Source organism: Caretta caretta, chromosome 1 (genome assembly GCF_965140235.1).
Source record: "Caretta caretta isolate rCarCar2 chromosome 1, rCarCar1.hap1, whole genome shotgun sequence".
NCBI lineage: Eukaryota > Metazoa > Chordata > Testudines > Cheloniidae > Caretta > Caretta caretta.
This window is the reverse complement of record NC_134206.1, coordinates 355,189,839-355,212,916: the sequence shown is the minus strand read 5'-3', so window position 1 is coordinate 355,212,916 and position 23,078 is coordinate 355,189,839. Positions and strand designations below refer to the sequence as shown.

The 23,078-nt window shown below is 50.0% G+C and overlaps 1 protein-coding gene across 1 annotated transcript in view; it reads right to left on the bottom strand.

The window, feature by feature from the left end:
* Window positions 1-23,078, bottom strand: part of LOC125624650 (olfactory receptor 5V1-like) — a 35,609-nt gene that overhangs the window by 2,191 nt on the left and 10,340 nt on the right. Inside the window, 3 exon segments of the mRNA XM_075124640.1 lie at window positions 2-862; window positions 2,898-3,032; window positions 4,978-5,133. Of these exon segments, the coding sequence (XP_074980741.1) occupies window positions 2-844 (843 nt within the window). The 5' untranslated portion in view covers window positions 845-862; window positions 2,898-3,032; window positions 4,978-5,133.

The window sequence follows — 23,078 nt, the reverse complement described above, 5'->3', positions numbered from 1 at the left end:
TGACGATGCAGTACAGTGTGGAGACCAGGGTGTCCACCCCCATGGAGTAGCCTGCACTGGGGAGATTATAGTTGAGGTTGGCCATCCCAAAGTATATGGTGACCATGATCAGGTGTGCGGCGCAGGTGGAGAAGGCCTTGCGCCTTCCTTTGTTGGAGCGGATCCTGAGGATGGCTGCCAGGATGTAGAGGTAGGAGATGATGATGAGCAGAAATGGGCTCAGGCCCACGAAGATACTAGCCAGATGGAGTGTGACCTCATTGACATAGGTGTCACTGCAGGTGATCTTCAGCAGGGGAGGGACATCACAGAAGAGGTGGGGAAGCTGGTTGGCGTCACAGAAGGATAAGCTGGAGGCCATGAAGGTGTGTATGGCTGAGTCCAGGAGACCCCAGAGCCAGGACCCCATGGCGAGTGGGAAGCACACCTTCCGGCTCATGATGTCAGTGTAGCGCAGGGGGTTGCAGATGGCTGCGTACCGGTCATAGGCCATGACGGCTAGGAGTGCGCACTTGGCTCCCACGCATGACATCAGGAAGAACATCTGGACCATGCACTCGCAGTAGGAGATGGTCTCCTGCTCACGCAGGAAGTTCACCAGGATCTTGGGGACTGTGACTGACGAGAAGCAAATATCCAAGCAGGATAAGTGGCTGAGGAAAAAGTACATGGGGCTGTGAAGATGGGAATCCAGCTGGATGAGGGTGAATATCATGGAATTCCCCACCAGGGTGACGAGGTAGAGCTCTAGAAACACCAGGAAGAGGAAGGCCTGGCCATGGGGCAGGCTGGAGAAGCCCAGGAAAATGAACTCTGTCACCTGTGTCTGATTCTCCTGTTCCATGGGGCCAGTAAACTTTGGCTGTGGGGAGAGGGACAGGAAGAGAGAAGAGACTGGGAGTGAGTCAGGAATTCAGAGCTAAACCATCTTCAGCAGCACGCCTGTAATTTCACATGCAGAAGGGCTGGACACTTAGGGTATGTCTACACTGCGGTTAGACAGCTGGGGCTGGCTGCTGCCAGCTGACTTGTGTTCGCGGGGCTCGGGCTGTGGGGCTGTTTCACTGCAGTGTAGATGTCCAGGCTCAGGCTAGAGCCCTGGGCTCTAGGGCCCTGTGAGCTGGGAGGGTCCCAGAGCTCAGGCTGCAGCCTGTGCAGGAAGGTCTACACAGTAATGAAACAGCCCCGCAAGCCTGAGTCAGCTGGCATGGGGTCAGCCATGGGTGTCTAACTGCAATGTAGACATACCTTGGGTCTGTCAGGAGCTTCCACCCCCACAATCCTCCTTTAGTTTTGTCCTTCCTGAGCCCTGTGTCTTACAGAATGATCAGGTTCCTAGTCAGGATCGGGACCACATTGTGCAGGGCACGTATGCAGGGAGGAGTGCATGGTAGGCCAGTGCCCTGCCTGAGCTGACAGCCCGTTAATTTGTCTAGCTTCAGCTATTCCAGCCATTGGCTCTTGATATGCCTTGGCCTGCTAGATTAAAGAGTCATCTACAGTCAAATGTTTGTCCCCCATGTGGGTGCTACATTCTTTGTTCCTAAGTGCATGACCTTATATTTGGCCATATTAAGCTTTCCCATTTACCAAGCAATCAAGATTGCTCTAGATCAGTGAAAGGGCTCAACAATCATTTGAGGGCTGGAATGAAATTGGCTTGCACTAAGGGACTCAGGAGCTTGATTTGTTTAGCTTACCAAAAACAAGGTTAAGAGCTCCCTTGATTGACATGTGTGAGTACCTTTTGTGTGGGGAAATAGCGCTAGTAAAGGGCAGCTGGCGGAGAAAGGTGTAACAAGAACCAATGGCTGGAAATTAAAGCCAGACAAATTCAAATTAAAAATAAGGCTCCAATTTTTAACAATGAGAGTGATTGACCATTGGAACAAACTGCCAAGAGACGTGGTGGATTTTCCATATTTTTGTCTTCAAACCCAGGCTGGAGGCCTTTCTGGAACATGTGCTTTATCCAAACACAAGTTGTTACATTCAATACAGGAGCAACTATGGGCTATAATCCTTTGGTCTAATTTCGGTTGCTGGGTTTAATGTGTAGGGGCTGGATATGTGTGTGGGTGGTCTGTGATATACAGGAGGTCAGACTAGATGATTTAATGACCCCTTCTGCTGTTACAGTCTACAGAGCAAATAACATGTTAGCATGCATAAGGTATGGGATAAAAACTAATGTTGAAACTGATTGTGCTGTTATGTAACTCAGTGGACCAACTCACCTGATATACTGGGTTCTGTTCTGGTCACCCTATCGTAGACAAGATATAGCAAAAACAGAGGCACTTTTTAAATGTGTGATAGAAACCCAGAAAATATCCATTTGAAGGGAGTGTTAAAAGATTGAGACTGTTTAGTTTAGAGGGGAAACAAATTAGAGGAGATATGATGATGGGCTACAAAATAATGAAAGGGAGAGAGTAGAGCGGTTGCTTCTGTTTACCCTCTCTCACAAGAGCTGATTTCTCTGTTACGTTCACAGCATACACACAGACAGGTTTAGATACAAATATAAATAATCTTGCTGAAAGGCTGCAGCATAGAATTAAAATTCAGAACAATTACACACAAGAACCAAAAATCAGACAGGAAATAAGCTGCTCCCTAAGCCAGAGAGAGACAATGCCCCACCTCTGTCTAGACTGACTGCGGCTCCCAGAAATGTCACCACAGAGCCGCTAGCCTGCAAGCAGAACCAGAAAACTCACCCACTCCAGGTTACAGCTTGCAATCCAGCACAGCCCTCAGTGCACCACGCTCAGGAGCACACAAGGCAACTGAGTGCAATAGATTGAAAGCTCAGTAGGAATCAGAGAAGGATCCCACATGTATACAGATAACGAGAGCATTCAGAACCATGTGAAATAGAGTAACACAATTACAAGGGCTGTAAAGCCTCCCACTCAGGGCAAGAGCCAGCCTCTGACTGATGGGGTTCAGAAGAACTTCCTGCTGTGCAGTTGTTGTTTCATTCTGGGTTTCTTGCCTTTTCCTCTGAACAGCTTCAAGGTTGAGATCTGTAGGGTTGAAAAGAAAGTGAACAGCTTCCCTCTCATTACCTAGAGACACTGGGAGGAACAGGCGAGGGCCATGTCTACACTAGCGAGCTTACAGTGGCACAGCTGTACCAAAGCAGCCGATCGCTCCCATAGCCGCTCTTGGCCAACGGGAGCGAGCTCTCCCGTCGACATAATTAAACCACCCCCAACGAGCGGCGGTAGCAATGTCGGTGGGAGAGCATCTCCCGCCGACATAGCGCTGTCAACTCCGGCACTTCTGTCGGTGAAACTTACATCGCTGAGGGGGGTGTTTTTTCACGCCCCTGAGCAACGTAAGTTACACCGACAAAAGGGCTAGTGTAGACATAGCCTCAGTTGGAGCCTGAGCTAGTGCAGTGTGTGTGAGGGTCCAGTCAGAAACCAAGGTTGTTATTACAACAGCAGCCCAGAAACAGGAGAGAAACTGCACAGAGTCCGGTTCCGTGACCGAATTAATGTTGCTGTGGAAACCATGACACTGTCTTAATTTTGTGTTAAGGTTCTTTTTACTTTTGATTTCCCTATTTTTAAAGAAAATGCTGGAGTTACAGGACAGGCGGCCACACGGGAGGAGATTCTGGCAGAGAAGAGCAAGGTCTCTCTCCTTACTACTCGTGGGTAACGTCCCACCCCAGGCCCAGCTGTGGCGCTGGCTGCACGGTCAGAGGTTTGGCACAGCTGTCTGGTCACGTTCCTAAAGCTTCACAGGTTCACCAAGGTGCTGGGTGCTCTGGGTAGGGGAAATGCTGCCTAGGCCTAGGGCTGAACTTCTGCTCGGGGTGAATTCACCCTCTGTGCTGGGAGAGGGCAGCTGCCCTTCCCTGAGAAACCGTGAACCCTACCACTAGGGACCCTGCAGCAGCTTTGCTCCCATGGGGCTTGGACAGAGAATCGCTTTGCTCTGCAATGTTCCACTGGCACAGACATTTCCCTTCCACGCCTGTCAACGTGACTCTTCTTTGGGGAGATGCCCTACTGGACTCCAGCTCCCGCACCCCACCCCTCTTTCCCACGCACCCCAGGAATCATAGAAATGTCAGGCTTGAAGGGACTTCAAGAGGCATCAAGTCTAGCCCCCTGCACTGGGACAGGACCAAGTAACCCTAGACCATCCCTGACAGGTGTTTGTCCAGCCTGGTCTTAAAACCCTCCAGTGATAGGGATTCCCCAACCTCCTTTGAAAGACTTTTTCCAGAGCTTAACCACCCTAGAGTTAGAAAGCTTTTCCTAATATCTAACCTAAATCTCCCTTGCTGCAGATTAAGCCCAGCTACAATAACACTGCATACCCACCTTAGAGTAATTTAATCTAGAATGCATTTCCCTAGTTTGCTTTTTAGAGTGTCCTTTGGGACTATGTCAAAAACCTTACTAAACCCAAGACACAGCATGTCTACTGCTTCCCCCCTCCACTAGTTCTGTAACCCCACTGAAGAAGAAAATCAGGTCGGTTTGGCATGCTGTGTTCTGGACACATCAATGCTGGCTAGTCCTTATACCACTGTTTTTTTCTAGGTGCTTTGTTCCAGTATCTTTCCACATAGTGAAGATAGGCTGGCTGGTCTATAATTCCCTGCGGCCTCTTTGTTCCCCCTTTTTGCAGATAAGTGCTATATTTGCCCGTCTTCGGGGATCTCACCTGTCCTCCATGAGTTTTCAAAGATAATTGCTAATGATCCTGACATTGTTTCAGCTACTTCCTTAAATACCGCAGGCCGAATTTCATCAGGCTCTGTGGACTTGAACACATCTAACTTAGCTAAATAATCAGTAACTCTCTGACCCTTTCTCTCCATGCAGCGGAAGCAGCAGGATCACTGGCTGACAGCCCCATGGGGAAGGGGCTGGGACTGGCTTTCAGCTCCTTCATCCCTGGGTTTCAGTGAGTGTTAGAGCCCAGAGCAGAGGCTGCAGAGCGACTTACCCAGCAGGGTGTCCTGTCGCTGGGTCCATCGCTCAGGCTGGAGCCACACGGGCATGGCGGAGAGTAGAGGGGGTGTCAGCAGCTCTAGCTGGGCCCTTGCTGAACCTCTGCCATTGGGAGTTGGTGGGACGGCAGCTCACACTTACATCAAATGCTCTGTGAAGAGAAAAGATCATGGAAATGCCTGTGTCTCACCTGCCTGAGGAGGAACCCGTCTGCTCCCTGGGTCTGAGGCTGGGGCTGCCTGGAGGGTATGGTATTTAACCCTGGTGAGGGAGCCCGGGGGGACAGATTCTCAAAGGTGGCTCATCGCTAATGGCAGGAACAAAGCCCGGAAAAAACACTCCTCTTCCCACTCCACCCCCATGGGGCTTCTTGGCTGTTGGTACTGGAGCTAAGCTGGCTGGTTGAAACCCAGAACATGGACTTTACTGGCCTCTCCCAGCCCAGGATCACCCAACCCCAAGCCACTACTGTGTAACACCAGCCAAAGGGCTTTGCTGCACATCTTAACCCTCGCACTTCACTCCACACTTGTGCACCCCCTGTAACTTAGACCCAGGATCCTGCCTTATCTACCTCACCCAAACACTCGCCCTTACACCCAGCTCCTGACCGTACTGCCCTTCAGATCCTGCTGTACCTCCCCCTGCATCATCCTCACACCCAGCTCCTGACCCTACTGCCCTTCAGATCCTGCTGTACCTCCCCCTGTATCATCTTCACACCGAGCTCCTGACCCTACTGCCCTTCAGATCCTGCTGTACCTACCCCTCCGTCATCTTCACACCCAACTCCTGACCCTACTGCCCTTCAGATCCTGCTGTACCTCCCCCTGCATCATCCTCACACCCAGCTCCTGACCCTACTGCCCTTCAGATCCTGCTGTACTTACCCCTGCGTCATCCTCACACCCAGCTCCTGACCCTACTGCCCTTCAGATCCTGCTGTACTTACCCCTCCGTCATCCTCACACCCAGCTCATCCACACACCTACTGCCCTTCAGATCCTGCTGTACTTACCCCTGCATCGTCCTCACACTCCGCTTGTGACCCTGTGTTCATTACAATCCCCCTCTATCTGCCTTGTTCCCTTCCCCTCAGGGCTCCCATCCATGACAAGAGTTGGTATGCTTTAGGAAGAGTCCTGTTAAATGCCAGCCTGGTGCCCTGCTTCGGGTGCAGGGAGCTCACCATTGACACCACTTGGTGAAATGGGAGAGGCGAGGCCTGGCGCTGGGCAGGGGTCCATTGGTCTGGGGATCGCTGTTGCCATCTGTTGCCAGGCAGGCAGCAGTGATCGAATGGGCCGGTTGTCGGTGGCGGTTTGGTGATTGTCGTTAAATACCGTTAAGGTTCGAGTTTGAAGTCAATAAAATGCTACTGACGCTGGTGGGCAATGAAGGGACAAAGGATCTGCACGACTCTGCCTGGGATCACTTGGTGGAACTGGCGTCAGGCACTGGAGCCTGAAGGGGTCTAAGAGACAGGAGGGAAAAAAGCTCTAATTTTCTGTGGGGAGAGGTGCTGAGTCAGCAGTGTGCCCTTGTTGCCAAGAAGGCCAATGGCATTTTGGGATGCATAGCCAGCAGATCGAGGGACGTCATCGTCCCCCTCTATTCGACATTGGTGAGGCCTCATCTGGAATACTGTGTCCAGTTTTGGGCCCCACACTACAAGAAGGATGTGGATAAATTGGAGAGAGTCCAGCGAAGGGCAACAAAAATGATTAGGGGTCTGGAACACACGACTTATGAGGAGAGGCTGAGGGAACTGGGATTGTTTAGTCTGCAGAAGAGAAGAATGAGGGGGGATTTGATAGCTGCTTTCAACTACCTGAGAGGTGGTTCCAAAGAGGATGGTTCTAGACTATTCTCAGTGGTAGAAGATGACAGGACAAGGAGTAATGGTCTCAAGTTGCAGTGGGGGAGGTTTAGGTTGGATATTAGGAAAAACTTTTTCACTAGGAGGGTGGTGAAACACTGGAATGAGTTACCTAGGGAGGTGGTGGAATCTCCTTCCTTTGAAGTTTTTAAGGTCAGGCTTGACAAAGCCCTGGCTGGGATGATTTAATTGGGGATCGGTCCTGCTTTGAGCAGGGGGTTGGACTAGATGACCTCCTGAGGTCCCTTCCAACCCTGATATTCTATGATTCTATGATGTGTGTGCACCCATACCTCTCTTGTGGGGAGGGTTCTCTTATGGGTCCTTGAGTCTAGTGATCTCGCTCCCACAGAGAGCTGAGCAGTGGTAGCTCTGAGCCCAGTGCTGGGACATAGCGGTGGTGACAAGAGGGTAATGGTGCAGAGTGGTGGTGGCTTTCAGATTACAGCACACAGCTAAGGCAGCTTGGCCAAACCTGCAGAGAAAGCAGTGGCCTCTTCAAGGGATCCGTGTGTGGGACTCACTGCCCAGCACTTAAAGCTGAAATCACCTCAAAACTGCATCAGGTGGAGGAGCCTCTGGAGCAGCCCAGGCAGCACTGATTGGCCTGCATCCTTAGACTTCTCCAGCCCAGGACAGCAGGCTGTGAGCTGGGGACAAGGCTGGAATGCGCTGGCCATTCACAACTGCCAGGAGGACTGAGGCTGACACTCTGGTTAAAGTAGGTGTGCGGGAGGCTTACCTCAGAGAATGGGTCAGTTTTTAATTGCTGGCTTTCTGCAAGCTCCTTCTACTGTCCCTCCCTTTCCTCCTAACAAAGTTCTCTGTGTTTAAACCCCCTGGACTCTGTGTTTGCGGCTGCGGAAGTGTTGCCTATCAAGGCAGGGGGGCTGGAACAATTTGTACAGTTGCGGTGCTGAGAGCCATTGAACTAAACTGTAAACCCTGGATATGCTGGAAACCACTTCAAGCCAGGGGGTGCAGCAGCATCCCTAGTTCCTGCACTTATGTATCAGGGATACCCAGGGTGAGACATAGAGTTGCCCAGGTTTTGGGTGGGGGCTGGGTCCATGTTAAGTCTTCAGAAGGAAGTCCCTGAAAATTGAGCCCAGCCCTTTTTGCTACTGACAACAGCTGGCAGCAGGGTTACATAAAAAATGAGAGAGTAGAAATCACCCAGGCCTACACTGGGTGAACTGCAGCCCCAGGGCAAGAAGACAACCTGGGGGTAGCCAAGACCAAGCCGTGCAAGTGAGTGGGTTCAGCGGGGCACGGTTGCCCTCCTTGCACATAGGGCCCTGCTGAGAGCCCATCAGACTTTACCTGGGAAGTGTGCTGAAACTGGCGCTGTTGATGTAGAAAGCCCTCAGTGGTGCAACTCCCCGGCCCCGATCCACCTCCTTGAAACTTGTGCTAAGAGGCATTTGAGCAGCATCATTCCAGGATGTGAACTTGCTCCTTGTGACAACTGGCTCAGCCCCTCCCAACCTGTTGTGAAATGACTTCTTCACCTGAAGTCTAGCAGCTGACATGTATTGAGCAGCAGAGCAGCGTTTTCCCATCCTCTGTTTTTGAGATTTTTTTTTTAAAAAAAGCTCCTGACCTGAATCAAGACAAAATGCCCATCTTGAGAATTTTTGCAAAACAAAATTCCAAACCAAGGTTTGAGTCAATCAAAATGTTTTCTTTTGATCATTAGGAATAATTTTGTTTTGAATTTGACCATTTTTAATTTTTAACAATGTTTTTACTCTCATTTAAATTTAAAAATGTAAAGTCATTTATAACCAGAAAACCAGATTTTTTTTGTTCCAAAAATGTCAAAATGTCCCATTTTGACAATTTAGAAACATTTTTTTTCTCCAAAAATGTTTTAGTGAAGAAATTTGTTGAAAACTGGGTCTTCCCAACTAAAAGTTTCACTTTTCACAGAGCTCCCCTGGGCTGAAGATCCTGGGGCTAAGCAAACCCTGATTACAGAATGAGCCACACCTGAGAGGAATCAGGTGTTTCCTGTATAAAAGGAGCAGGATGGGGGTGGCTCAGGTGACTGCAGTTTTACCTAGAGATGCTGTAGGGAGTAGTAAGAAGGTTCCTGTGTCAGCAGCAGGCGGAAGGCACCAGCTAAGACAGCCTCTGAAGGACAAACTCCAGGCAGGAGGTGCTGGAAAGCAAACAGATTGATCCTCAGGCTAGTTGAAACTGGGATGAAGACTGAGGGTCTGTGTTATTTTTTCAAAGCCTTTGTTATTTTTGCACTATTCGGGGGGGAAGAGAGCGAGACTGAACTAGGGTTGAGTCCTGCAGGGCCAATGTGTACCTAGGGAAGTGATTTTTGACCTGTGGTCTTTGAACCCCTGGAGACTTGCAGACTGTCTGAGATCAGTGGTGCTGGAACTGGGGTTGCTCTGCAGCCCTGGCTTGACGTAGTAATAACAAACACTGAATCCATGGCTTCCATCATCAGCACCCCTACAACAAAAATTGCTCCAGCACCTGTCTAGGACTCCAAAGGGGACTGTGTCTCCATTTGAACACTTTTAGAGGTCTGCAAAGGAGAAAAAAGGTTGAAATCCCCTGATCTATGGCAGGGGTTCCCAAACTTTCCCTCAGGCTACCTGTGTAGCTGCAAGAGCCCTGGCTGCCTCCCAGGGCTTCTGGCCCTGCTTCCTGCCTCCCCCTCCAATTGCCCCAAGCTCCCTTCCGTGGCCTCGTGCCCCAGGACAGCCCTGCTCCTTGCCTAGTGTTGCCAATTTTCTACTCGCACAAAACCAAACACCCTTGCCTAGCCCCTCCCGTGAGGCCCTGCCCCTGCTCACTCCATCCCTCCTCCCCGTCGCTCGCTTTCCCCCCGCTCTCCCTCACGCACTCATTTTCACTGGGCTGGCTCAGGAGGTTGGGGTGTGGGAGGGGGTGAGGACTCCAGCTGGGGGTGTGGGCTGCTGGGTGGGGCTAGAAATGAGGAATTCAGGGTGTGTGGGATGGGGGGGCCCTCTGGGCTGAGGCAGTGGGTTGGGATGCAGGAGGGGGGTGAGGGCTCTGAGGGGAGCGCTGAGGATGAGGGATTTGGGGTGCATGAGGGGGCTGGGGCTGAGGGGATTGGGGGGTAGGAGAAGGATCAGGGCTGGCTCAGGGGGTTGGGGTGCAGGAGGGGGTGAGGGGTGCATGCTCCAGGCAGCACTTACCTCAGGCGGCTCCGGGAAGCAGCAGTGTGTCCCCCTCTGGCCTCTATGCAGAGGCACGGCTCTGTGTGCTGCCCTGCACATAGGCTGCGGCTCCCGGCCCATGGGAGCTGCGGAACTAGTGCTTGGGGCGGGGGCAGTGCGCAGAGCCCCCTGGCTGTCCCTATGGCTAGAAGCCTGAGGGGGACATGTTGCTGCTTCCGGGAGCTGCACAGACCATGGCAAGCAGGGAGCCTGCCTTAGACCTGCTGTGCCACTGACTGGACTTTTAATAGCCTGGTCAGTGGTGCTGACTGGAGCTATCAGGGTCCCTTTTTGACCGGGTGTTCTGGTTGAAAACCAGATGCCTGGCAACCATATCCTTGCCTCTTGACAGTGGCAGCTGCTGGCCGGGCAGCACAGACGTAAGGGTGGCATGTTGGGCACTCAGCCAGCAACCGCTGCTCTCTGGCCGGCTGGGCTGGGCTGCACAGGAAGGAGTTTCTGAGCTGGAAGGCTCCCCTGGCCATAGAATCATAGACTATCAGGGTTGGAAGGGACCTCAGGAGGTCATCTAGTCCAACCCCTGCTCAAAGCAGGACCGATCCCCAACTAAATCATCCCAGCCCAGGCTTTGTCAAGCCTGACCTTAAAAACCTCTAAGGAAGGAGATTCCACCACCTCCCTAGGTAACGCATTCCAGTGTTTCACCACCCTCCTAGTGAAAAAGTTTTTCCTAATATCCAACCTAAACCTCCCCCACTGCAACTTGAGACCATTACTCCTCGTTCTGTCATCTTCTACCACTGAGAACAGTCTAGAGCCATCCTCTTTGGAACCCCCTTTCAGGTAGTTGAAAGCAGCTATCAAATCCCCCCTGTAAGCAGAGTCTGAATGAGCTCTCTCCTGACATCTAGTGATGAGCTGTGGAAGAAGACTTCAGGGGCTGATCTCATTTGCGTGGGCACACCCATTCTGCCTAGGTGCTCAACCTGATAAGATTGCGTGCCCAAATTGGCGACCTTTGGCTGCTGTTGGATTCCCAGTCTCCTTGTTATTGGGGCAGAAGTAAATAAAGTGGTGTTATCCTTGTTGTGTACACCCAGGGCTGCAGAACTGTACTTAGCATTTGCCGAATGAGGAACTCACCCTCAACTAAATGGCACTCGCTAGGCAGGGGACATGGGTTCCAACGCCCAGTGAGTGAAGAGAGGTTGTGGGCCTTGCCTAAAGGGTTTAGACACCAATTGACCCTCTATTACTGTGTAATAGAGCTAATTTGCACCCCACTGAGTCTTGTTACATGCTGCAGAATTGAAATCACTGATACCAAGGCCCAGTGTTTGCCAGCAGTGAAGCTCCCTCGCTAACGGCTGAATCACTGAGAGTTGTGTTAAGTGGGGGGGCTCTGAAGATATCTTGCTTTGGCTGGTAGAGAATACTAGAGTAGACCCTGCAGAGAGGGGTGGGAGGTGAACTCTGCAGATGCACCTCTGGGTCTGCACTGTCCAAGGACAGCAACTGTGCAGAGAAGGGATGGGCATGTTAAAGGGACATTTGGGTTGCTGGACTTAAGAACCTGAGAGGAAAAGGACACGGACCAACTTACTTGATGGTGGGGTCTTTTGCTCTTGGTTTATGTTTATAAACCCTGTTTGCGGTGTTCCCCAAATTAATGCTGTGTTTTCCTCCTTTTATTAAAACTGTTTTGCTACACTCAGACTCTGTGCTTGCAAGAGGGGAAGTATTTCCTCTTAGAGGTGCCCAAGGAGTGGTGTGTAATTGTCACTGGGTGGGGGCTCGAGCCAGTTTTGTGTTGTATTGTTGAAAAGGAACTCCTAGATGCTGAACCCAGCCCTGGTTGCTGCCAACTCTGACCGGCAGAAGGATTACACACCCCCTGACCACCATGTCTGAGGGAAGGGGTGGGACCTAGGGCCAGGCTGCCTGCTTCTCCCTGCCTGGCTGGCAAGGCACTCCAGCCCCAGGCTCACCTGCCAACAGCCACGGGGTGCGGCAGCTCAGAGCAGGAATGGCTGCAAACTCTCCAGCCTCCTCCAGCTGCCCTGAGAGCTGCTGTCTCTCAGGGCCAGCCCTTCCCCTCGCCCATCACCCAGCAGCTGCACTTCACCCTCTGCTGCCCACTGGGGGTGCTGATCTCCTCCAGCCCTGGGCAGGGGCCATTGCTGGCTGCCACTCCGCCAACATCTACTGTGTGTGTGTGTGTGGGGGGGGTTGCCTACCAAACTCCACCCAGGGTGGACCCTCTGGGACTATGTCATAGACCACAATTTGGGAACCCCAGCTCTAGGGGATTGTGTCCCTGTGAAGATCTATGGGGACCCTGAAGAGGGAGAACAGAGGGCAGGGTGCTGCAGTGACTTCTGGGGGTGCTCAGGAGGCAGCTGACCCTGTTACACTGGTGGGAAAGGGGAAGGGAGGCAGCTGTAGTTAGTACGACCATGAGAGCCCTGCATTTATTCCCCCTCCGTCCCAATGTTCCTGTCCCAGCATGTGCTTTGACCTACTTGTATCTTCACTCTATTGATCTCTAGCATCCTGAGCCCTTCTGCGGGGGGGGCATTTATCACTACAGCATCGTTATTGCTCACAGATGTAAACATGGAAATAGGCAAACTAACAGATCTGCCTGAGCTTCCCCTGCTGTGAATGCAGGTGTTGGCACGACTCCCATTTAGGACTTGCTGGCTCCTGGAGCTCTGGCCTGAGCCTCCGAGGGCACTAACTAGGTTTCGGAGCCCAGTCCTAGCATGCCTGCAATCAGGGGGCCAATAGAGAGGGTTCTGCCTGGGGTAATCTGGACAAGCGGACCACGTACCAGTGACAAGTCAGGGCAAACACCCCTTTAAGTTAACTGGGGAAGGAGTAGCCTGACTTTCAAAGAGAATTTGGAAGCTGGGAGGGAGACAGTGCAGCTCAGGAAGGCTCTGCCCCTGTAGGGGGATTGGTTCTGAAAGAGACCGTATGGCTCCAGTGCTGCAGTGACCTGCGCCCAGAAAGAGACGGTGAGATCCAAGAACCAGTCAGGATTCCAGGAGGATTCCAGACTAGGGAGCCAGTGATCCTGGCTGGAGTCAAGAGAAGCTACTGCCCCGCTTCTGTGTTAGCCAGCCACCTCCACAGTGCTGCAATGCTCCGTCTTAGGGCATGTAAGCTTGGCTGTGCCATCTGCCTTGGGTCAGGTTTGAAGAAGTTTGTGAGTATCAGGAGGCTGGTAATTGGTTTATTATAAATTTGTTGTCCCTAATTCCTTCCTTCCTTCCTTCCCCAGAACCTTTCTTATGGTGCAATTTGTGGAGTGCTATTTTTTTGTATTTGTTTGATTTACCTTATTGTCCTCTGTGTGGTGGGTTTTACACTCCTTGTCAGTTAGGAATAATACTAGGGGGCTGCAAACTTTGTAGCTTCAGTCAGCCACACTTACAGTACTGTCCATTTCCCCCACCTCCAAGTCTCTGGGGCCCACCCTCCCATCCCCCTCTATCGCAGGGACTCCCAGTCTCCTGCCTGCCAAGGCTTTGGTTTGCTCCACATTTTCCCACCATGCCAGCAGCTTATAGTCAATTACTTGACCATAATAATAGCTATTTTAGCAAGCTGCATAAGTGACCATATAAAATTAATACTGCTTGTAGAACAGTTCACCTTAAAGGTGACCTCTGTTCCCATATTTGCAATAAGTCCAGTGCACTCTTGGTTATCTGGGGGACATTGGTTTTTATCTGGATAGTCAAGAGGGCAAGAGTTGGGTGCCTCCCCCACAGCTGGGGGCTCATAGCCGTCCTCTTTGCCGTCCTGGCTGGGGTCGGGGGGGTGTCTCTGCCCTGCCCTGCTTACTCCTGTGAGAGCAGAACTGCAGAGGGCTGCCTGGCTGCTGCAGGGCCAGTGACACCCAAAGGCTGCAGTCCCAGCAGGGCAGAGACCCCTGGCCAGAACTGTGCTTTGCCCTGTCAGGACTGCAGCCTTCCTTGTGCCTTGCACCTTCAAGGGCTGCGTGTCCCTGGCCCTGATTCAGCACAGGGAGGCTCTGCTGTCACAGCCCTGCTCCCTCACTCCCATGACAGCGGGGCAGCAGAGGGCTCCCTGCACTGCCACAGGAATCACTCAGCAGTAGGGTGGCCTCTCCCACAGCCAGGGGCTTCTCCTCCTCCTCACAGCTCTGGCCAGGGGTCTCTGGTTTAGTATCTGACCCTCTACGTTAGCCAAATCCCTTCCTTCTCCCCCAGCATGAGATACATGCTCTCTGCAGCACACATCTCCTGCTGAGCTAACGGCCAAGGCAGGGATTCGGATAATGCAGAGGGTTGGATAATAAGGTTTTGGATAAATGGGAGTAAACTGTATTTCCAAGTTATCTTCATGTATTAAAGCTTTGGATGAGTTCTGCTTTATGCACATCATTGCTAATTTGAAGATGTCTTTTCAATCTAATAATTTTTAAATTCAGTGGTAGGGGATCAATATGTAGGTTTAAAAACTGACATTTTTTTTTTCAATTTCATCCTGGTGATGGGGCTCACTTTGGGTAATGGATTCTTTCTGGAAAAAGTGGACTAGGCATAATTATAGTTTGACCCACAATACGATGTACGTGAGGAATAAAACACAAATCTGAAGTAGTGGCGTTACTAGTGAGGTTGCCATGCATTATTATTATTGTTATTTTTTTTTGGTAAATAGTTACTACCCAATACCGCAAAAAGAAAATCATAGATTATCAGGGTTGGAACGGACCTCAGGAGGCCATCTAGTCCAACCCCCTGCTCAAAGCAGGACCGATCCCCAACTAAATCATCCCAGCCAGGGCTTTGTCAAGCCTGACCTTAAAAACTTCTAAGGAAGGAGATTCCACCACCTCCCTAGGTAACGCATTCCAGTGTTTCACCACCCTCCTAGTGAAAAAGTTTTTCCTAATATCCAACCTAAACCTCCCCCACTGCAACTTGAGACCATTGCTCCTTGTTCTGTCACCTGCTACCACTGAGAACAGTCTAGAGCCATCCTCTTTCGAACCCCCTTTCAGGTAGTTGAAAGCAGCTATCAAATCCCCCCTCATTCTTCTCTTCTGTAGACTAAACATCCCCAGTTCCCTCAGCCTCTCCTCATAACTCACGTGTTCCAATCCCCTAATCATTTTTGTTGCCCTCCACTGCACTCTTTCCAATTTTTCCACATCCTTCTTGTAGTGTGGGGCCCAAAACTGGACACAGTACTCCAGATGAGGCCTCACCAATGTCGAATAGAGAAGAACAATCATGTCCCTCGATCTGCTGGCAATGCCCCTACTTATACATCCCAAAATGCCATTGGCCTTCTTGGCAACAAGGGCACACTGCTGACTCATATCCAGCTTCTCGTCCACTATCACCCCTGGGTCCATTTCCGCAGAATTGCTGCCTACCCATTCGGTCCCTAGTCTGTAGTGGTGCATGGGATTCTTCTGTCCTAAGTGCAGGACTCTGCACTTGTCCTTGTTGAACCTCATCAGATTTCTTTTGGCCCAATCCTCCAATTTGTCTACGGCCCTCTGTATCCTATCCCTACCCTCCAGCGTATCTACCTCTCCTCCCAGTTTAGTGTCATCTGCAAACTTGCTGAGGGTGCAATCCAAAATCCTCCAGATCATTTATGAAGATATTGAACAAAACCGGCCTGAGAACCAACCCTTGGGGCACTCCACTTGATACCGGCTGCCAACTAGACATGGAGCCATTGATCACTACCCATTGAGCCTGACAATCTAGCCAACTTTCTATCCACCTTATAGTCCATTCATCCAGCCCATACTTCTTTAACTTGCTGGCAAGAATACTGTGGGAGACCGTGTCAAAAGCTTTGCTAAAGTCAAGGAACAACACGTCCATTGCTTTCCCTTCATCCACAGAACCAGTTATCTTGTCATAGAATGCAATTAGATTAGTCAGTCATGCCTTGCCCTTGATGAATCCATGCTGTCTGTTCCTGATCACTTTCCTCTCCTCTAAGTGCTTCAGAATTGATTCCTTGAGGACTTGCTCCATGATTTTTCAGGGGACTGAGGTGAGGCTGACTGGCCTGTAGTTCCCAGGATCCTCCTCCTTCCCTTTTTTAAAGATGGGCACTACATTAGCCTTTTTCCAGTCGTCCAGGACTTCCCCCGATTGCCATGAGTTTTCAAAGATAATGGCCAATGGCTCTGCAATCACAGCCGCCAACTCCTTTAGTGCTCTTGGATGCAGCGCATCCGGTCCCATGGACTTGTGCTCGTCCAGCTTTTCTAAATAGTCCCGAACCACTTCTTTCTCCACAGAGGGCTGGTCACCTCCTCCCCATGCTGTGCTGCCCAGTGCAGTAGTCTGGGAGCTGACCTTGTTCATGAAGACAGAGGCAAAAAAAGCATTTAGTACATTAGGTTTTTCCACATCCTCTGTCACTAGGTTGCCTCTCCCATTCAGTAAGGGGCCCACACTTTCCTTTGCCTTTCTTCTTGTTACTCTTAACATCTCTTGCTAGCTGCAACTCCAGGTGTGATTTGGCCTTCCTGATTTCACTCCTGCATGCCCGAGCAATATTTTTATACTCATCCCTGGTCATTTGTCCAATCTTCCACTTCTTGTAAGTTTCTTTTTTTTTGTTTAAGATCAGCAAGGATTTCACTGTTAAGCCAAGCTGGTCGCCTGCCATATTTACTATTCTTTCTACACATCAGGATGGTTTGTCCCTGTAACCTCAATAAGGATTGTTTAAAATACAGCCAGCTCTCCTGGACTCCTTTCCCCCTCATTTTATTCTCCCAGGAGATCTTGCCCATCAGTTCCCTGAGGAAGTCAGTCTGCTTCTCTGAAGTCCAGGATCCATATTCTGCTGCTTTCCTTTCTTCCTTGTGTCAGGATCTTGAACTCGACCATCTTATCAATCATAGAATATCAGGGTTGGAAGGGACCCCAGAAGGTCATCTAGTCCAACCCCCTGCTCGAAGCAGGACCATGGTCACTGCCTCCCAGGTTCCCATCCACTTTAGCTTCCCCTACTAATTCTTTCCAGTTTGTGAGCAGCAGGTCAAGAAGAGCTCTGCCCTTAGTTGGTTCCTCCAGCACTTGCACTAGGAAATTGTCCCCTACACTTTCCAAAAACTTCCTGGAGGAGGACTTGTGGCACCTTAGAGACTAACCAATTTATTGGAGCATAAGCTTTCGTGAGCTCCAGCTCACTTAATCAGATGCATCCACCGCATGCATCCAATGAAGTGAGCTGTAGCTCACGAAAGCTTATGCTCTAATAAATTGGTTAGTCTTTAAGGTGCCACAAGTCCTCCTTTTCTTTTTGCGGACACAGACTAACACAGCTGCTACTCTGAAACCTACACAATATCATTCATCCATATTATAGATTACCTTACAGCTGACCGTTACCATTTGGTACCATATTACAGGTTAGGAGACAGTAGCTGGTAGCTCACTTGTCTTGTTGATTCGTGTCAGCCTGGTATGGCCGCGGAGAGGAGTTGTGATATTGAAGACATCACGCCTGCACACATGCCAACATCCTTTCACAGAACCACAGGCTGCAACGTGCTCTCTGGGTTTGTGCTGCTGAGTGAAATAGTAGTGGTAATCAGGTCCTTCTTGTACATATTGTCTTATAAATGGCTGCTGTCCACTCAGTAGGCAAATCTACTAAATGTTGCAGTCTCAGGAGCCAATATTGGTAAAGATGCTGTAAAGGGAATATATGCCGAGTCTGACCGTGAGCAAGATAGTTTGGAATAGTGCCTTGATCAGAATGTGGCGTCACTGACCCCAAATCACAAATGGTGCTAAAGAGAATCTGTTTACATGAATCATAGAATATCAGGGTTGGAAGGGACCTCAGGAGGTCATCTAGTCCAACCCCCTGCTCAAAGCAGGACCAATCCCCAACTAAATCAGCCCAGCCAGGGCTTTGTCAAGCCTGACCTTAAAAATATCTAAGGAAGGAGATTCCACCACCTCCCTAGGCAACGCATTCCAGTGTTTCACCACCCTCCTAGTGGAAAAGTTTTTCGTAATATCCAACCTAAACCTCCCCCACTGCAACTTGAGACCATTACTCCTTGTCCTGTCATCTTCTACCACTGAGAACAGTCTAGAGCCATCCTCTTTGGAACCCCCTTTCAGGTAGTTGAAAGCAGCTATCAAATCCTCCCTCATTCTTCTCTTCCGTAGACTAAACATCCCCAGTTCCCTCAGCCTCTCCTCATAAGTCATGTGTTCCAGTCCCCTAATCATTTTTGTTGCCCTCCGCTGGACTCTTTCCAATTTTTCCACATCCTTCTTGTAGTGTGGGGCCCAAAACTGGACACAGTACTCCAGATGAGGCCTCACCAATGTCGAATAGAGAGGAACGATCATGTCCCTCGATCTGCTGGCAATGCCCCTGTCAAGGTTTCTTCCCTACTCTGAACTCTAGGGCACAGATGTGGGCACCTGCAAGAAAGACCCCCTAAGCTTGTTCTTACCAGCTTAGGTTAAAAACTTCCCCAAAGTACAAACTTTGCCTTGTCTTGAACAGTATGCTGCCACCACCAAGCAATTTAAACAAAACAGGGAAGGAGACCACTTGGAGACGTCTTCCCCCCAAGCCCTACATCCCCTTTCTTGGGGAAGGCTTGATAATAATATCCTCACCCACTGGTACAGGTGAACGCAGACCCAAACCCTTGGATCTTAAGAACAATGGAAAATCAATCAGGTTCTTGTAAGAATAATTTTATTTAAAGAAATGGTAAAAGAATCACCTCTGTAAAATCAGGATGGTAAATACTTTACAGGGTAATGAGAGTCAAAACATAGAGAATCCCTCTAGGCAAAACCTTAAGTTACAAAAAGACACAAAAACAGGAATACACAGCAAATTTTATAAGCCAAAAAACAAAAGGAAATCTAATGCATTTTCTAGCTAGATTACTTTACAGGAGTTGGAAGGCTTGCATCCTTGATCTGTTCCCGGCAAAGGTATCACACAGATAGACAGACAAAAGCCTTTTCCCCCCACCTCCAGATTTGAAAGAATCTTGTCCCCTCATTGGTCATTTTGGGTCAGGTGCCAGCAAGATTACCTTAGCTTGTTAACCCTTTACAGGTGAATGGATTTGGCCTCTGCCCAGGAGGGATTTTATAGCACTGTATACAGAAAGGTCATTACCCTTCCCTTTATATTTATGACAGCCCCTACTTATACAGCCCAAAATGCTGTTAGCCTTCTTGGCAACAAGGGCACACTGTTGACTCATATCCAGCTTCTCGTCCACTGTAACCCCTAGGTCCTTTTCTGCAGAACTGCTGCCTAGCCATTCGGTCCCTAGTCTGTAGCGGTGCATTGGGTTCTTCCGTCCTAAGTGCAGGACCCTGCACTTGTTCTTGTTGAACCTCATCAGATTTCTTTTGGCCCAGTCCTCTAATTTGTCTAGGGCCCTCTGTATCCTATCCCTACCCTCCAGCGTATCTACCTCTCCTCCCAGTTTAGCGTCGTCTGCAAATTTGCTGAGGGTGCAATCCACACCATCCTCCAGATCATTTATGAAGATATTGAACAAAACCGGCCTGAGAACCGACCCTTGGGGCACTCCACTTGATACCGGCTGCCAACTAGACATGGAGCCATTGATCACTACCCATTGAGCCCGACAATCTAGCCAGCTTTCTATCCACCTTGTAGTCCATTCATCCAGCCCATACTTCTTTAACTTGCTGGCAAGAATACTGTAGGAGACAGTGTCAAAAGCTTTGCTAAAGTCAAGGAACAACATGTCCACTGCTTTCTCCTCATCCACAGAGCCAGTTATCTCGTCATAGAAGGCAATTAGATTAGTCAGGCATGACTTGTCCTTGGTGAATCCATGCTGACTGTTCCTGATCACTTTCCTCTCCTCTAAGTGCTTCAGAATTGATTCCTTGAGGACCTGCTCCATGATTTTTCCAGGGACTGAGGTGAGGCTGACTGGCCTGTAGTTCCCAGGATCCTCCTTCTTCCGTTTTTTAAAGATGGGCACTACATTAGCCTTTTTCCAGTCATCCAGGACTTCCCCCAATTGCCATGAGTTTTCAAAGATAATGGCCAATGGCTCTGCAATCACATCCGCCAACTCCTTTAGCACTCTCGGATGTAGCGCATCTAGCCCTATGGACTTGTGCTCGTCCAGCTTTTCTAAATAGTCCCGAACCACTTCTTTCTCCACAGAGGGCTGGTCACCTCCTCCCCATGCTGTGCTGTCCAGTGCAGCCGTCTGGGAGCTGACCTTGTTCAGCTTGCTCTTGCTAGCTGCAGCTCCAGGTGTGATTTGGCCCTCCTGATTTCATTCCTACATGCCCGAGCAATATTTTTATACTCTTCCCTGGTCATCTGTCCAATCTTCCCCTTCTTGTAAGCTTCTTAAACATAAGATCCGCAAGGATTTCACTGTTAAGCCAAGCTGGTCACCTGCCATGTTTACTATTCTTTCGACACATTGGGATGGTTTGTCCCTGTAACCTCAATAGTGATTCCTTGAAATACAGCCAGCTCTCCTGGACTCCTTTCCCCCTCATGTTATTCCCCCAGGGGATCCTACCCATCAGTTGCCTGAGGGAGTCGAAGTCTGCTTTCCTGAAGTCCAGGGTCCATATTCTGCTGCTTACCTTTCTTCCCTGTGTCAGGATCCTGAACTCGACCAACTCATGGTCACTGCCTCCCAGATTCCCATCTACTTTTGCTTCCCCTACTAATTCTTCCCGGTTTGTGAGCAGGAGGTCAAGAAAAGCTCCCCCCCTAGTTGGCTCCTCCAGCACTTGCACCAGGAAATTGTCCCCTACCCTTTCCAAAAACTTTCTGGATTGTCTGTGCACCGCTGTATTGCTCTCCCAGCAGATATCAGGGTGATTGAAGTTGCCCATGAGAACCAGGGCGTGCTATCTAGTAGCTTCTGCGAGTTGCCGGAAGAAAGCCTCGTCCACCTCATCCCCCTGGTCTGGTGGTCTATAGCAGACTCCCGCCACTACATAACTCTTGTTGCTCACACTTCTAAACTTAATCCAGAGACACTCAGGTTTTTCTGCAGTTTCATACCGGAGCTCTGAGCAGTCATACTGCTCCCTTACATACAGTAGTCGGGAGCTGTTCTACTATAGGCTGAGCAAATGCAGAATGGTGGTAGAATGTGCATTTGGACTTTAAAAGCGCGCTGGTGCAGTTTACTGACTCGGTTAGACCTCAGCAAAACCAATATTCCCACTGTTATTACTGCTTGCTGTACGCTCCACAATATCTGTGAGAGTAAGGGGGAGATGTTTATGGCGGGGTGGGAGGTTGAGGCAAATCGCCTGGCTGCTGATTACGCGCGGTCAGACACCAGGGCAGTTAGAAGAGGTACAGGAGGGTGCGGTGTGCATCAGAGAAGCTTTGAAAACCAGTTTCATGACTGGCCAGGTTACGGTGTGAAAGTTCTGTTTGTTTCTCCTTGATGAAAACCCCCGCCCCTTGGTTCACTCTACTTCCCTGTAAGCTAACCACCCTCCCCTCCTCCCTTCGATCACCGCTTGCAGAGGCAATGAAGTCATCGTTGCTTCAAATTCATGCATTCTTTACTAATTCATCACACAAATAGGGGGATAACTGCCAAGGTAGCCCGGGTGGGGTGAGGTAGGAAGGAGTGACAAGGCCACACTGCACTTATTGAATGCCAGCTTTCTGTTGCTTGGTCAGTCCTCTGGGGTGGAGTGGTTGGGTGTCCAGAGGCCCACCGCACTATATTCTTGGGTGTCTGGGTGAGGAGGCCATGGAACTTGGGGAGGAGGGTGATTGGTTACACGGGGACTGTAGTGGCGGTCTGTGCTCATGCTGCCTTTCCTGCACCTCAACCATACGCCGGAGCACATGAGTTTTTGATCCTCCAGCAGCCTGAGCATTGACTCCTGCCTTCTTTCAGCAAGCTGACGCCATCAATCATCTTCAACCCACCACTTATTATCTTCAACCCGCCACCTGTCCTTGCATTCATATTGTGCTTTCCTGGACTCTGACATTGCTTGCCTCCACTCATTCTGCTGGGATCTTTCAGTGTGGGAGGACTGCATGAGCTCAGAGAACATTTTCATCGCAAGTGCATTTTTTTTCACCTTCTAATCTTCGCTAACCTCTGGGATGGAGATGATCGTGTGAGCGTTGAAACATTTGCAGCTGCGGGAGGAAAAAAAAGGGAGAGTAGCAGTTAGACACATTTTAGAGAACATTGGGTAGACTCTTTCAGGATGAACCTTCCTGTTAACATTACATAGCACATGTGCATTCAGTACAGGGTCACATTTTGCCTCTTATATTGAGGGTCTGCCGGTTTGGTATGAGAGATCACACATGCAGGGCCGGTGGGCAACAGAATTCGGCTTGCAGGCAGTCATGGTAAGCCACAGTCTTTTGGCTTCTTTAACCTTCATAACATGTGGGAATGGTTTCAAACAGCAGCACCCTCATTTCCCATACCAAACAGCCATTGGGTTGGCCATTTAAAATGGGCTGGCAATTTAAAAGGACGGGCTGCGATTTTCGGGTTAACGTGCAGCACAAACCCAACTAAACCCCCCCACACCACACCCAATTCTCTGGGATGATCACTTCACCCCTCCCCCTACCGCGTGGCTAACAGCGGGGAAGATTTCTGTTCAGCCACAGACAAACAGCCCAGCAGGAATGGCCACCTCTGAATATCCCCTTAATAAAATTACCCTATTTCAACCCAGTGACCATGAATAATATTACTCTCCTGAGGTTAACGCAGAGAGATAAAGAACAGATGTTGCTTGAATACCAGCAAACACTGGGACCATACGCTGCCATGCTTTGTTATGCAATGACTCCAGACTAAGGGCTACCAGCCTGGGGTGGTAAAGTGTCCTACCCTGGAGGACGGAATAATGCTGCCCTCCCCAGAAACCTTTTGCAAAGGCTTTGGGAGTACATCCAGGAGAGCTTTATGGAGATGTCCCTGGAGGATATCTGCTCCATCCCCAGACATGTTAACAGACTTTTCCAGTAGCTGTACTGGCC